Here is a 16,957-nt window from a genome sequence, read left to right on the forward strand (position 1 = left end):
CATGTGGCTACTAAGAGCCTCTACATATCCACAACCACCACCACTCCTGGCAGCGCATTCCAGACAACCACCACTTGCTCACACATCTCCTTTGAATTTTTCCTTTTTCACCTTAAATGCATGCAGTCTAGTATTAAACATTGTGTTTAAGGCATTAATTTATTTTTAATTGTGTAACTGTGAATTACTTTGAGATATTACTTTATAATGAAGGTGCTATATAAATGTCAATGTTGTTGGATTCTGTGTGCCTTAACAAGAAGAGTAGCATTAAAAATAATACTGTTTTAGAGAAACATACAATACTTGGTAATGCAATGAAATTTGCAGGACTTTCTCCGCAATGTGAATTGATGTCTGAAGGTTATATTTGTTCATAATTTTATCCAAAACAATAGGAATGCAAGAACGTAACCAACTCAGGATACAAAAGCATTTTCTTTTCTACATTCTCTTTTTCACTCAATATTTACGATAGGACTTTGCAAACAGTTGCTGTAATTCTAACCCAGGTTTAACAAAGATAAACTCCAAGTCACCTTACCTGACACAGAAACTCTCATGGTTGCTTCAAGTGGTCTGTTGTTGTCCAGAGCATGACTCAAGCTTAATTCCCCTGTGGTCTGATTGAGAATGACCAGATTTAATTCATTTCCGTGGTCAAATTTGTAATAAAGACTGTCAGAGACATCTGGGTCGTGAGCTGGAATTCTGCCAATTATCCCAGTCGGAAAACTGCTGGATTTGTTAGTGACATAGTTATTGAAAATGATTTCAAAATTTTTCAACACAGGTACATTGTCATTCTTATCCAAAAGACGAATATGTACCGTGGCTCTGCTGACAAGAGGTGCTGATGTAGCTTGGACAACAATGATGTACTCTGATTTAGATTCATAATCCAAATCCATAAGAGCAGTTAGCTCTCCAGAAAAAATATCCAGCTGAAAAACTTCAGGAATGTTTCCCTCCACAATCTGATACATGATTTGAGCATTTGTACCTTCATCTGGGTCTGTGGCAGTGATACGGGACACCACTAGTCCTATTGGGCTATTTTCATCCACAAAGATATCAAACTCATCTTTTTCGAAAACTGGAGGGTTGTCATTGACATCCAAGACCACAATCTGGATGTCGATCGGGGTCCTCATTGCGGGTATACCTTTATCCACAGCAAAGGCTTTCAGATTGTAGACTTGAACGTTTTCCCTGTCCAGTCGGCGTAGGGTTCGAACAATACCAGAGGTGGTTTCAATAATGAAGTCTCCATCTCCATCGTCCCCTCCTTGGAATGTATAAAAGACTCGACCGTTCAATCCAGAATCGCGGTCAGTTGCAGAAATCTGAAGAACACTCGTGAATGTGGGGACATCCTCATAAACAGACCCTTGATAATGATCTCTCAGGAACTGGGGGGAATTGTCATTTACATCGTTAACTAGAATTTCAAGGTAAGTGGTGTCAGACTTCTGAGGAATTCCATTGTCTTTTGCGGTAATTGCCAATGTGTATGAAACTTGGTCTTCATAATCAAGATCCATTAATGTTGTAACAGCACCTAAATCAGGCTCTATTTTAAACTGAGGTATACTGTCTTCCATGAAATATGTAATTCTAGCATTTTCACCAGTGTCTTCATCAGTTGCACTTATAATGACTACTGTTGTGCCAACAGATTTGTCTTCATTGATGTTAACGGTGTAGTGGGAACTCTGAAATACTGGCCTGTGTGTGTTGGCATCTGTTACATTAATGAACACCTGAACTGTGTCAAATCGTGTCCCATCGCTGGCTGTCACTGTTAGGATGTACTGTCGCTCCAGTTTGTAGTCCAAAGGCAAGGCTAGAGTTATCAAACCGCCTCCACTCTGGCTGGTTATGGAAAAGCGGTTTCGGGTATTACCATTTGAGATCTGATAGGTAACTACACTGTTGACATCTCTGTCAATTGCAGATACAGTCACCACGCTGGACCCCACCGCAGCATCTTCATTCAGTCTTATTTGATATAGTTTCTGCGTAAATTCAGGGTTGTTGTCATTTACATCCAGCACCGTGATGCTGATGCTGGCCGACGAGGACATTGCGGGTGATCCCTGATCCCTCGCTTCCACGCCAAACCTGTAGAAGTCTGTCATCTCCCTGTCCAGTTCTGAACTGACCACAATCCATCCGGTGTTGTTGTTGATGGAGAACGGGAAATCCGGAGACGTGTTTATTAACTTGTATTCCAAACGAGAGTTGTTCCCCGAGTCCGCATCGATTGCCTGCACATGAAGAACTGAGTAACCTATCGGCACATTCTCCAGAACTGTGGACTGGAAGGGGGTGCTGACAAATATGGGAGCATTGTCGTTCACATCCACCACCTGCACAGTCACTAAGCCAGTGATGTTTGACAGTGGAGGCCTCCCACCATCTTGTGCCCTGATTCGGAGGGTGTACTCCTTGTTGGTCTCATAGTCCAAATGGCTCACAACATCGATGCTGCCAGTTTGGGCGTCAATGTAAAACTGGCCCCGAGTGTTGCCACTCATAATGCTGTAATGGACGACTGCATTGTTACCCTTGTCACGGTCAGAGGCAGTGACCTGAAGGACCTTGGTGTTGGGAGCAATGTCTTCCAGAACCTGGATGATGTACCTCTTCTCACTGAACTGGGGGGTGTTATCGTTGTCATCTTCCACCGTTATGTGCACTGTTGCAGTGGAGCTGCGTGGACCAGGGTTCCTCCCTTGATCGTTGGCTTCCACCAATAGCTGGTAGTACTCCACCATCTCTCTGTCCACTGGTCCTCTTGTCCTCATCACCCCAGACCTGGGGTCAATCTCGAACACGGCGTTCTGCCCCTGGCCGTTGAGAATCTGGTACAAGATGTTGGCGTTAGGCGGGGCATCTCCATCAGTGGCCCGCACCGTCAGCACCTCGTAGCCGATCTCCAGGTTCTCCCTCACGCTCTCCTTGTACTCCTGCTGCTCAAAGAGCGGGTCGTGGTCGTTGGAGTCGCTGACGGTGACGGTCAGAGTGGCCATAGCGGTGCGCCTGGGGGTGCCGTGGTCCACTCCGGTGACCCTGAACACATGGGTGTCCTTGGTCTCCCGATCCAGGCTCTCCGCCGTGGTCACCACCCCAGTTGCGGACTCGATGACAAACAGGCTGTTGGACCTGCTATCGAAGAGGGCATCCATGGAATACTCCACCCGTCCAGCGTCCCCCTCGTCGGGATCCACTGCCCGGACAGAGATCACCCTGGTACCCGGGGGCATGTTCTCTGGGACTGAAACCTGGTAGATCGGGGGCTGGAACTGAGGGCTAGTGTTTACGTTCCTTTTCGACCTCCTCATGCTATCTCGGTCTCGGCCCAGCACCAATTGCTTGAAGGGACTCCCTCGGGAAGATTCGTCTCCCACTCTCAGTTCTATGGTGACATTTCCTAAGGCGCTTCCCCCTTCCGTTGCACACTTGGGGCAGAGGACGTGACCCCGAATGGACATCTTACCCTCCAGGCAAATCCTCTCCCGGGTTCTCAGCTGCCCGTCCCGGGACAGAAGAAAGGGGCTGCCGGCCAGCTGACAGCGCAAGGGGTCGCAGGGTTGCCTGGAAGCAGGAAGCAGGTCCTGGAGGGCCAACAGCGGTCGTCCGGCGGCGAGGCAGGGAGAATTTTGGAGAACCACCACCTCCACATCTGCGCCTACACCGCGCCGCTCCTTCCGCCGGTGCTTGCTGAAGCAGTGGGGACCGTGGACGTGGAGGTCCAGGCGGCTGGAGATGGAAGTGAAGTCCAAGGATCGTCCCGAGCCCCCGCCGGGACACCGTGCAGTCAGGCGAATGGGGAATGGGTTCGTGGACAAGGCGCTGCACAGTAGGCTCCGGGACAGCCGCACCGTGCCCGCGGTCCGGTCAGTTTCCAAATAGCTCCAGATAAATTTCGGCGCGGAGAGCCGGTAGATCACACAGCCCCGACCTGCGCGTAGACCCGCTACCACAGTGCCCGGCTCGGAAAGCTCAGAGAGGTGGACAGTAACGCAGTCCAACAAAGGCGCATGGAGGAGCAGGCAGGTCACCAAGGTCCAGTGGAGCACGGTTACCTCCATTCTCGCTTCAATGTAACGCTGTCCCATCTCCACCGCGGCGGCGGCTGCCCCATCAAACTTGCCTCCTGCTCCTTCAGCTCTCCCTTAATGCAGTCCCGGCGCTTTCCCGTTCTCCTGTTTCCCAATGTTTCCCGACCGGCACATCGTCCCGTCCCCACGGCAACACTCCTCGGCCCCGTTTGTGTTAAACGATCGCACAAAATGGCTCCGTCTGCTCCCTGGCGGGGGTTTCAATTAGCATAAACCTGCTCAAACAAGGCGAATTCAAGCTGAGAGAGCGCACACTACAGCGCTTAAAGGGGCTGTGTCCTTCCTCCGTATTGTATTCCGGGTTGATTGCTGTCCGGCTGAATAAAGAGCAGATAGAAGGCAAGTAGATGGTTTAAGTTTACTAGTCACAGTCTTAAGGTTACTACTAACTAGCAAGAGCTTTATTACTGTTAAACTCCATTCTCAGATAACTATGGTGTATTTCGCTGTAACCTCTTAAAGCTAATGGTAAATTGGAGATACACTTGGCTTCGTAAACAAGTTTCCCCCCCCAGTGATTTTACAGTCCTTATGGAAATGTACAAAAAGACTCAACGCACTTTTGTTTCCTCCTTGACAAATCCCAGACGGAGAAACGGCTAAGTTTCACGGCGTCACCCACCAGTTTAGCGTAAAAAAAATGAATCAAATATTTCAAATGGTTCTGAGTTTCAGCAGAGTGTGCCCATTGTTTACACTGCAGACAGCTGGATGACGGTGGGCTCGGAAGAAACACGTTAGTACAGTTACTTTTGGGTTGGGGAATTTTCAACGCCTGCTTGATCTGCCGTTGAAATGTATTTCTTAGAAGACGCAATGCACTTTGTTAATCCCCATCTCTGTTTCAACAGGGAGTGGCACGAAGTGTAATGACGCTAAATAGAGGAAGCTGAGACCCGAGTGCGCAGAACGGGATCAGAAAGCGGGATGTTTGTGTTATGGGGTTGTCCGTAAAAAATAAATCCAAACTGAAATGGTATCCCTGCTTAACAGAAAAATTAAAATATTTCCCTTCTATCCCTGTCTAATTGAGCGTTGCCACCATCAAATGAACTGTTTTTTTTAACTTCAAATTAGCGTTACTAGTTTCCTAGACCGCAGGTCGCCGTGGTTTCAATTGTCAAAAAAAGCTCCAATAGCCATAGATCAGGGTAAATTCTACCGGTGCACCTGCAGAAACCAAGCGCTGACTACGCACCTGTTGTTGGAAGTCAAGTAAAACGAAGATAAGGACCTGGGCTTGTAAAATAGATCATTGTAAAATAAACAAGCAGGCAGCGCGCGGCAGGCAGAGGTCACGGGCGGTCGTAGCTCTGGTGCAGCTGCCCCGCAACTCACCTCTCAGCGCCGTCTCAGTGTGTCAGAGCTCAGCAGATGGCCCAACAATAGATAATCGGATCTCGGTGAGAATGGACGTTCTCGACGTTGGTTATTGGGGAAGGGGTGGAGCTGGTCTCCGTGAAACCGCCGCAATCCACCACTACAGTCTTACAGAAGCTAGTTTTCTCTCTCTCTCCCTCTCCCTCTCCCTCTCCCTTTCATGAGGTGTTCAAGATGATAGGAGGGCGTGGATCGAGTGGAGAGTCGGAGACGTTTTCCCAGGGCGGGAATGGCTAACGCGAGGGGGACAATTTTAAGGCGATTGGAGAAAAGTATCTCAGAGGTAAGTTGTTTTACACAGAGAGCGATAGGTGCGTGGAATATTCTGCCGGGGATGGTGTTAGATGCAGATACATTAGAAATTCTTCGGCGCGTGGATGATAGAAAAACGGAGGCAGCGTAGGAGATAAGGGTTAGATTGATCTTAGAGAAGGTTAAAAGATCGGCACAGCATTGTGGGCCGAATGGCCTGCAGTGCTATGTTCTATATTCTAAACCTTATACCCCTGATTCCACTTCCAAATACCTTGGGACATCCATGTGTTGCTAAATTCAACACTGCAAGTTAAATGATCAAATTATGATCTCATGAACTTAGAATCCTGTAAAATATGATGCTACTTCGGATCAGCACCGCAACGCCTGATCTCTGACGCGGCACACCAATTTAACCGCGCACTTTGTGTAAAAACAAGCAAAGTTATACTACAAGTTATCAGTAACGGGAGTGCGAGAGTTATTGGTTGATGCACGTTTCCATGTGTGTCAATAACTCTCGCCTTGCTTCGTTCAAGATTAAGACTTATCAGATTTATCTCATTTCTGTTTCCATGTGCATGTGATAATTACAGCTAAATCTTGAACGAAGCAAGGCTGATAATAGAACTGGCGTATTGTGCATCATACATCACTGAATGCAAGCAAGCCTACAAAGCCTCTGGCGCCACTTCTGCGCAGCAACCTAAAAGCTGACGGAAATGCAGTCAGTGCATGGAGCGTTGGCTCTTTCAAAACATCGATTGTGTTGCAGAGGATCATGTGGATTCAACCTTATTCCTCGCATGCGAATGGATTTACACACTAAATCCCCCATTTGGCTTCTATTTGTATTCCACATTAAAACGTTACACCAATTTGGAATTATGAGTTCGTATATTTACAAGACTAATTATAGAAATACTGTAGTTCGTTGCTACGTTCTTTCCTGTCGCCGCAGAAGAACGAAAATCGAAGGGTAAAGATCAGAACTAAACGCAGAGCAAACACTGTCACCTCCAGATCAAACAACTGGATATCCTCGCGCAAGGCAACATTCGTAAGACGTCGGGAATCGTTTTCGACCCGATGTTCTGCGAAGAGATCCGATTTACCTGTGCATTACCCCAAAAAAAATCCTGTGACATGTAAACAACAGGAATTCTGCAGATGCTGGAAATTCAAGCAACACACATAAAAGTTGCTGGTGAACGTAGCAGGCCAGGCAGCATCTCTAGGAAGAGGTGCAGTCGACGTTTCAGGCCGAGACACTTCGTGAGGTCTAACAGTTCTCGGTCTGAAACGTCGACTGCACTTCTTCCTAGAGATGCTGCCTGGCCTGCTGCGTTCACCAGCAACTTTTATGTGTGTTGCTGTGACATGTATATGTTCATTCCAGCCGGTCCTTCGTTTTCTTCGTTTACAGTAAATAGGAACGATTACGTTCGATTTTAGCAGCAAAGAACGAAGCAAGGCTTAATATTAGAACATAGAATAACGCCGGATAGGCCATTCGGCCCACGAAGTTGTGCCGATCTTGATCTTCACAAAGTGACGGTGGATCGCAGCAGGCCAGGCAGCATCTATAGGAAGAATCACAGTCGGCGTTTCGAGACCCTCTGCCCGAAACGTCGACTGTACCTCTTCCTATAGATGCTGCCTGGCCTGCTGCGTTCCACCAGTATTGTGTCTGTGTTGCTTGAATTTCCTGCATCTGCAGATTTCCTCGTGTTTGATGCTAACTTGCACGATATGTCCTCCAGAGCGTATTCCGTGTTCCTCCATTCCCTTCATATTCACGTGACTGTCTGAAAGCCTCAAACTCTACCAAACTGCTTCGACGAGGACCCCTACACCTACCCCTGACGCTCGTGTCCGTCTTTGTGTTTATGTATATTTTTGATCATTTGTATTGTATTACAGTAATTTATTTACCTGTAAATGGCCGCAATAAAAATAGATCTCAAGGTAGTATATACTGACATATACGTACTTTGATGATAAATATATTTTGACTTTGACTTTACCCCTGGTAACCTATCCAAACATTTACAACTCTCTAATCTTAAAAGCATGTCCTCTGGTGTTGAAATTTCTATCCTGGGGAATAGATTCTGACTGTCTACTCTGTCTATGCCCCTCATAAATTGAAACAAAAACCTCCATTGGGTCTTTCCTCACCTAGGAGAGCAATCCAGGTTTGCCCAAACTTCCCTTGGAGCTCCATCCCTCCAATCCAGGTAACATCCCGGTAAACATCTTCCGAATGCTCTCCGCATGCTTCCTAGGCGACCAGAACTGCACACAATTTTCCAAGCGCCATCTAAGGTGTTTTACAGCCGCAGCTTGACGTCCTTTTTCGTATTCTAGCAACGACTCTACTAATAAAGGCAATTCTGTCATAAGCATTGTTTACCACCTTATCCAACTGCATAGCCACTGTTAGTGAAAGATGCACCAGACCCCAAGATCCCTTCGTACCTCAATGCTAATAATAATTCTACCATTAACTGTATAGTTTCTCTCCCAAAGTGCACCACCTTATACTTGCCCAGATTAAACTCCATCTGTCACTCGTCTGCCCACATCTATAACTACTCTATATCTTGCTGTATCCTTTAATAGTCCTTTATGCTGTTCACAGTTCCACCTAACTTGGTGTCATCTGCAAATTTGCTAATCCACCCATCTACATTTTGAACCACGTCTAGTAAACTGTACATGACAACAGAGTCATGTCACTGATTCTTGCAGAAATCTTCTGGATCTTCAACTAGAATATTAACATTCCACCCCTATTCTCTGTCTTCCAGGGGCAAGGTAGTTCTAGATATCATGCATCTTTATCTTCTGAGTCAACCTATCAAAATATACCTTATCAAATACCTTACTGAAGTCCATGTCTACAATGGCTACTGCTTTACCCTCAGCAAGTCCCTCTGTCACCCCAAAAAATTCAGTCAAGTTTGTAAGGCATAACCTGCCCCTCATAAAAGCATGCTATGCCTAAACAGGGCATGCCTTTCCAAATGCCCGTAAATCCTATCCCTAATAGCTTCCCGACCACTGGCATGAGGCCGACTGGCTTGTAATTATTTGGATGATCCCTATTTCTCTTCTTGAACAAAGGCGCAACAGCTGCTACTCTCCAGCCCTCCTGGGCATCACCTGTTGCTCGTGAGGACGCAACACCTTTGTTGAATCTCCACATCCGCTTCTTTCAATACTGTGGAATATTTTCCATCAGGCTGTGGGGATGTTTTGACACTCATGCTTTTCAAAAGACTCAGCACTTCCCCTTCCTTAATCTCAAAACGTCCTAGCACATCAATATAACCCATTCTGTTTTCACTATACTCCCCATCCTTCTGTAAATACAGACGCAAAGGACTCTAGTCCCTCAGCCCCTAGATCTGAACACAGGCACAAGTTCCATCCTCTTTTCCTTGAGTGGACCGACCTTCCCGTCAGTTATCCTTTTTCCCCTCAATACAAGTGCAAATACCCTGCATGCTCAAACGTTCTGCATGATTCGATGATATTTTTCTCGGTGACAGGTGCGCTGGTACATTATTGTTCAAGCGAGTAATTGGACATAATGCAGTTATGGATGTGACTAGCTATTCCGAATGAGATTTCTCGGGGGTCAGTAGGGATCATTGTGTATGTGCTCGGTTAACTATGGAGAGGCATCATACGGAGTCCACGGGTGCCGTGGAGGTGGTCCGGGACCGTTGGGCACCGCGGGATAAATGCCGTCATTGGAGGTATGGGAACATTTTAATTTAATTTAGTTCATATTAGTAATTTTGTTAGTCGCGGTTATTGTCTACGTGTTTGTTGTAGTACTGCAGAATGTGATTTTTAAAAATGTGTTTTTTTGTGTTAAGTAAGTATCAATGCATCACGTTCGCAGTAATTCAAACAGAGCGGGGTTCACACATTTGAACACGCAGCCAAGGCGGGTCAGCTATGTCGCTTCTATTTCAAATACGATTACCGATTCGGATACATCGAGCATTTTTTTTCGATAGTGGTAAGTAAAAACTGGACAGTCCGTGATAGATAATTACATACAACATATTACTATCCATTACAGAAAGAAGCGAGTTTCTCTGTCTGCTGCTGAGAGATCACAAAACGCACTACAGATGTTGATAAGGTTAAATAAAAGCAGAAACTGTTGGAAATACTCCGAGATCAGGCAGCATCTGACGTTTTAGGCACCGTTTTCGTTTTAGACAGTGAGTCTGCTTTGTTGAGATCCTGTACGCTGAGGTCCAGACTTGATGACACTCACAATTGACCAGCATCCCAGATGCAGTCTTCACCCACGTGATTTTTGCTTCCACGGGAGAGCGGTGGCGCAAGTCGCACTCCAGCACGTCCTCGGTCCGGAGGCTGAGACTGCTCTGAAATATACTTAAGGATTTTTTTTTAAAAACATACCTGCATACCCTTCCCGCTACACTCATGCGATTTTCTCAACACTCCATCCTGGGAACGAAGCGGGCAAGAACATTTTTCCATGGAATCATACACAAGAGGAACCGGCCCTTTCGGCCCACTACGTCCGTACTGTCCGTGATGCCCCTCTATGCTTAATTGCACTTGCCTGCATCTGGTCCGTATCCCTCCAGAGCTTTAGTACCTGTACAAATGACTTTATGTTATATCTGCCTCTACGACATCCTCTGGAAGCCTGTCTTTAAAACTTTAGCCCTCAAATCTCATTTGTATTTCTCCCTTCTCACCTCACACCCAACGCCTCTGGTTCTGGACTCCCGTGCCTTGTGGGAAAATGATAACCCACCATCAATGAGCCCCTCGGAACTTGTATACGGTCACCCCTCAAACTCCTACGTTCTTGTGAGAATAAACCCGGCTTGTGTATATTATGTCCTCTAAAATAAAGTCAATGCATTCAGTACAATAACCAATGCAGGAAACGGTCCTCAAAAAAATTGAGTCTTGTCTTCAAGAACATTGATGATTATTTCCGCAGAAAGATCGAAACTAATAATAACAAATAACGTAGAAGTTGGTGCATTCGATCCAAAACTAGATATATCCTATTTATAATATTTCATTAAACATAATATCCGCAGTTGACCAAACGTTTCCTTAAGAAATTACTGTGTTTGGTTTTACTCTTAAATGAAAGCAGTGACACCTCGTGGGCATGTTGAATGCAGCCGGGGATCATTGATTCTGGTCGACCGCATGGGACATCAAGTAAGCGTCTAAATATTGTATGTAACAGATTGTGAGAATTAATTCAATAACTTTCTCATTTGTGGGCCGTCAAACTATCAATATAAGTAGGAACATTACGGTTTAAAGCTAGTTTTTAAAAGTATTTATTTGTTTCTCAAGGTATAAACTTAAAATATTTATTCAAAACAGCAGGGCAAGTACTGAGGCTATAAATGTGATCTTACGTTTTTATAATTGGTAGGTGAAGAAATCAAAAAATAGGAAGTTGGTCTTTTGGACACTACTAACGAACATCCGCTAGAATTAGCAGAACTAAAAAGAAAACCATTACATTAAGCACTTCCATTGATTTTCTTTTGTGTGCGACATTAAGGCAATATATGTGATCAAACTGGTCGTCTTTATTGGTTAGATTTTATTCCTGTTTATTAATAGAAGCCTGGTTGCTATGTGAGTCATGGAATTTTCAAAAACATGCAAATGAAGGCAAACTGGCGTCTGGGGATTAAACTTTGTACGCATTGTGTTGTTCCTGTATAAAAATTAGAAACTATTCCTTCATGATATTAGAATGATTTATGACGAATTTCTTCTCTTCTCTCAAATTCCCAACGTGAAAAAATGATCACTTTGTGAGAATAAACCGAGAAATACTAAAAGGTCTGCATTGAATAAGCCAGTCTCGTTAAAAACACTTGCAATACTTTGGCTAATCAAATCTGGAATGGCTGCAGTGATACTGGTTTAAATTGATGTAATACACTGTCTATGAATGTAAGAACAAAAAAACTATGCATGGTTAAAAACTATATTATTTATAATAATATTTTTGTTATAAATAAAGTTTATTTTGTTTTTAGAAACAACTGGAGTCAATTAGAAGTTAATCAGACAGATGCTCCATCTAAGCCTCCAATTGTAAATTGACACAAGTGAGATTGTATGGAGAATTATAAAATTCAAAAAGTTGTAATTTTGGTCAGAATTATAATCCTAGAAAAAAATAGGTATTTACAAAGGATTTTGTAAAAAAAAAGTCATTTGAACATTTTCATTTTGGGCTTTCAAATAATTGTAAAGTTGTGGGAGTGACGTATACCGTTTGGAAGGTACAACACTATTGTTGTGACAATTTTAGTGTTTTCAGCAGGAAAGACATGACATTTTTCCTGGGGTAACGCGGGGCCGGGGAGAAATCAGACATGAGCCACAGCTCCTGCTTGATCCCCATGTGTGCATTTCAAGGCGGGTCAGAGATCAAGCTTAGTTCGATGTTTTCATTATTCGATAGAATCCTTTTTACTCTCACTCGAACAAACAGTGCCCCACAACTCAGAGGCAAAACACGAGGTAAATAAGATACACACATAAACCCAATGAACCAACGCTTCAGAACTCCGCAAATATTTCACAATGCTCATCGTTTCTCTGGCTCTTTTAGCCAACCCTAAAAGGGCAATCTATATTTCTGTGTATTTACATACAGGTTCGACAATTAGATTCTTTAACTCTTCCTCTTCACACATAAGCGCACGCGCAGAACGTAGAGTTATGCAACCAGTTAACAGGCCTTCAGCCCAACTAATTCAAGTTTAACCAATTGCCTACCCAGCTCGTCTCATTTACCTGCGTTTGACCCACATCCCTCTAAACCTTTTTTGTAACTGTGCAAATAATTGCCTTTTAAATTTGCTAGTTGAATCAGTAGATTCTAATTCTGTACTTAACTCCATGTCCTCCTCTCACAGCTCACTCCACGTACGCATCACCGTCCGTGTGATAAAGTTGTCCTTCAGGTCCCTTTTAAATCATTTCCCTCTCATTTTAAACCTATGTCCTCGAGTTTTGGACTTGCCTGTCATGAGGGAAATACTGTGCCTATTTGCGTTATCTATACACATCATGATGTTATAAACCTCTTCAACAAGCATCAACGGAGCTTCGTTGTGATTTAGTTTTATATAGCTGCACCCCAATATTTCAATTAATTTAAATTTAGCGATGGTAAACGAGGGTTAGGAATTGCATCCTAAGTGGCACCTTTCTAAACCAGCAGCTAATATTTTATACTCATTGTTGGAATATTGAGAAATGAAGCAATTTATCTATACCCAGGAGGTGTCTTAGTGCCAAATAATACGCATTAGATTGAATGAAAGAGAAATATGTGCCAAAAAAATTATGACGGGGCGGAGTTATGATGGCGCTCAATAGCAACTCCTTCAAGCTTATCTGCGGAAACAGCTCAATTTCGGCCGTTGCTGTCTCTCTTTTTCCTTTTCAGGGCGGACGGGATTCTGTTGAAGACCCTAACCTGGAGTTACACTCAGACTTAGGCTCTTTGTTGTTGTGGGACCCGCTCCCAGGGGCTCACGACTGACTGCTTTTCAAAATCCCCCCCCAAAAAACCTCTCTCTCTCCCGATATTCGTGTTGCCTCAGAGAGAGACTGTGGTATGTTGAATTGCTGAGGTGAGCGATTAGGACTCGTTGCTTTGCTGCTGTTTGTGCGTGGGAGAGGGGAGTAGGGGGCTTTGAGGTTCTAATGTTTTAACTATCACCCATTCTTTGGGGCATTCTTCTGTTTTCATGGATGTCTGTGAAGAACAAGAATTTCAGGATGTATATTGTATACTTCTCTGATATTAAATGGAACTATTGAAAAAAGATCTAAGAGCACCGCCACAATTTTCTTTTCGACAGTGTTTTGAGATCTTTTTCTCCTACGGGCCAAAAGGAGATTTGATTTAATCTTCTACATACAATCTAGTGCAACTGACACCTCAGCCATTCACTCTTAGTCCTATGTTTGCTGGGTTCAATCCCACGTAATCTAGCAACGCTTCAGTACAGTAGATGTTGACATGGAACTAAACCCAGCAAAATCGTTCTAACATTAAATAAGACGTTGGTATCATTTTTAAATACATTCACTGGGATCAGATTTACATAGAAACACTCCTTGTATCTAAACTTCATTTTAAAATAATACTAAAACATTTAAATAATTATTGCATACAAATATAAGGAAGAAAAGAGTTGAAATGGTTTCACATTGTCCAGTTTTAAACTTCACCCTCGTAGTTTTGCACTCTTGAACTTTGAACTTTTGAACTTAATGTCTATTTTCCTTGTACAATTTCAACACTTATTTTAAAGATGGTCTTCTTAAGCAGTTAACAGTAGCAAAAGTCATGGTTATCATCTATTGTCGTTACTCTAGAACCATGAAAGATAGATAGTAAACGCAGAAGAACAACACTGAAGTTTTCGGCCAATAACATAATTTTGTCTCAACTATTTTGTTTGCTATCGGCAGATGTTGTCTGGTCTACCAAGCATATGCCAGCATCCCGGCGACGTTTGTTATTTTTATTTGGCGGTTGCACCCATTGTTAAATTGTGAACAACTCACCGCTAGACAGTGTGTTTTCCAAGGATTCTTTATTCAGTTGTCATCAATTTCTAACACATACTTCTAGTCAGAGTGCAAAGTGGCAGTAAATCGAAGGCAAGAAAAATTTAATGTTTTTCAACTTTAAAAATCTTTTGATCAGAGTATTATTGTTGTCTCCGAAATTTAATTATGTTGATGAATCATCTACAGATAGTGCAAACTATACAATACAGAAACCTGACACCAAAGGACCACCCTGGGAAACATGACGCGCTATCGTTGTGTAACATCTGCCTGTAACTGTAGACTGTAAACCATTCTCACCTCATAATTCACACGTTATGAAGTTTCTCTATTATGATCCAGTTATTTATGGTCAAACTGACATTTATTGAGAAGCATCGGATCAAAGCGGAAAAGTGCAATTTATAAACATGAGGAAGTCCGCAGGTGCAGGAAATCCAAAGCAACACACACAAAAAGCTGCGGGAATTCAGCAGGTCAGGCAGCATCTATAGAAGTGAATAGAAACGTCGACGTTTTGGGCCGAGACCCTTCTTCAGGACTGAGAAGAGGCCAGAGTAGAAAGGTGGGGGAGGGAAAGGAGGCTAGTTGGAGGGTTGCAGGTGAAGCCAGGTGAGAGGGAAAGGTCCATGGCTGGAGAGGAGAGTGGACCATCAGAGAACGAGAAGGAGGAGGGGACCTCGGGGGAAGTGATAGGTCGGTGAGAAGAAGTGAAATGTCAGTCTGGAGTATGAAGGAAGGGTTTTTTCTACCGGCAGGAGACTACCCAGTTGGAATATAACGCCTCCATCCTGCCTTAGACTACAAGAGGAGTCCATGACCGACATATCAGAACGGGAATGGGAATCGGAATTAAAATGTTTGGCGTTCGGAAAGTTCCGCTTGTGGCGCATGGAACGGAGGTGCTCGACGGACCGGTCCCTGATTTACGGTGGGTCTCACCAAGTAGAGGGGGCCGCATCGAGAACACCGGGCACGATAAACCACCCCTGCAGATTCGCAGGTGAAGTGTCACCTGGAAGGACTGTTTGGGGTCCTGAATGGAGTAGAAAGAGGAGGTGTATGGTTAGGCGAAGCACTTGTGTCGCTTGCAGGGATAAGTAAGTGCCTAGAGGGAAATCAGTGGCGAAGGAGGAATGAACAAGGGAACCAGGAAGATCCCTGCGGAAAGCGGAGGGGATGGAAGTAAAGATGGGATTCGTAATAGGATCCCTTTGGGGATTGCAGAAGTTATTAGATGTGGAAGGTGATGGGGTGGTAGGTAAGGACAAGAGGAATTCTATCACTGTTACAGTAATTCATATACAATTTACTTTCTTATCTGAATCCAGAAAGAAAAAAAGGAGTAAATATACGACTCTGGACAAGATATCATGTACAGAAGTTCCGTGAACGTCTCAATTTCTTTAAACGCTGCCCACCCGCTAAGGCAAAATTAAGCAATTTCCTTCCAAGGGGTCGACCTTGTGAAGAAATGCACAAATACCAGGCACGCCCATCCTGCTTCTTGGGATATTCCTCATACTCATCCAAATCAACACGTATATATAACTTCTTGGGATATCCAAAAAGAGCAAGAACAAACTGGAGCGCACTGCTTTTAAACGAATGTACACTCTCAAGAGAAACCGACCCCGTTGGTTTATCAGGGTGAACTAATAGTCGAGTAACTTGTCCTGTCACATGGTTTTCTGAAACTCACCAATGTATTTTGACTAATACACGTTTGAAAGGGAGACGTCAAGATGAAGCAGGAAGCGCGGTGACAGGGTGTGTGGGACAAGGGCCCGGGAGGAACGCATTGACTGGAAGTAAACCGGGCAATATGAAGAGGCGCGAAGTGACCAGCAAGCGCTCCAGGCTAAGTGAAGCATGAAAGAGCCAAGAAGACAGCGAGCGAGGGGGAATTACGAGGGCACAGCTGTAGCAGGCGGCAGGGAGACACGAAGACAGCACGACGCCCACGGGGTTTCTGGCAAACTAAGTACGGACATGAAGGAAGGAGCACATGAAGGTGGAGTTTAAACGTACCTGAAAGAGTGAAGATCAAGCTGACCGTGTGGTGTGGAACAGAAGACGATGTGAAAATGGAATTTGTGTAGATGAGCACAAGAGCGGTGGAGATATGGTGCAAAGGCCTGTTTCTGTGCTGTATAAACTAACAGATCTCATGTTATGCTTACTTTTGAGATGTGTTAATTTTGGGAATAGGAAGGGGTGAGGGTAATATTTATAGATTAACTAAACACACAAAAATTAGAAAACCTTTAGAAATTCAAACTTACAGCACAGCAAATTTAATGACAGATTTACATCAGCTGTTTCCCATGAAATCTTAATGAAAGTCAGAGAATTTCGGCCACCTTCAGAAAACATTAATACATTTATGTTGAAATAAAATTCTTCCATACTTTAATAAATCTGAAAGTTATGTGTTGCCAGTTGTCTCTTCTGTTGTAGCCAATGACTCCTCTAGATCACAGCACATAAGCCCTGCCTAAATTGTTCTTCTTTAGCAAGTACAGATACTGAGAAAGGGCATGCAAGTTGGGAGTAAC

At 44.1% G+C, this 16,957-nt stretch overlaps 1 protein-coding gene and 1 long non-coding RNA gene across 6 annotated transcripts in view; one reads left to right on the top strand and one right to left on the bottom strand.

Annotated features, from left to right (window-relative positions):
• celsr2 (cadherin, EGF LAG seven-pass G-type receptor 2) overlaps positions 1-5,631 on the bottom strand; it is a 363,567-nt gene extending 357,936 nt beyond the window's left edge. For 2 of the 5 annotated variants that reach the window (XM_072278658.1, XM_072278655.1), the window contains exons 1-2: positions 5,466-5,631; positions 545-4,444 (exon numbers count right to left, since the gene is read on the bottom strand). In XM_072278658.1, the coding sequence (XP_072134759.1) occupies positions 545-4,124 (3,580 nt within the window). In that variant the 5' untranslated portion in view covers positions 4,125-4,444; positions 5,466-5,631. Of the gene's footprint in view, positions 1-544; positions 4,634-4,687; positions 4,974-5,465 lie in introns of those variants that run through there. The other 3 variants (XM_072278659.1, XM_072278657.1, XM_072278656.1) reach the window with 3 other exon arrangements.
• On the top strand, positions 4,291-16,786 carry LOC140209965 (uncharacterized). The gene is made up of 3 exons (XR_011889115.1): positions 4,291-5,790; positions 15,158-15,330; positions 15,731-16,786. It is a non-coding gene; the product is annotated as an uncharacterized lncRNA (long non-coding RNA).
• The last annotated feature ends 171 nt before the right edge of the window (positions 16,787-16,957 follow it).

This window comes from Mobula birostris, chromosome 14 (genome assembly GCF_030028105.1).
Source record: "Mobula birostris isolate sMobBir1 chromosome 14, sMobBir1.hap1, whole genome shotgun sequence".
In the NCBI taxonomy this organism is placed as follows: Eukaryota; Metazoa; Chordata; class Chondrichthyes; order Myliobatiformes; family Myliobatidae; genus Mobula; species Mobula birostris.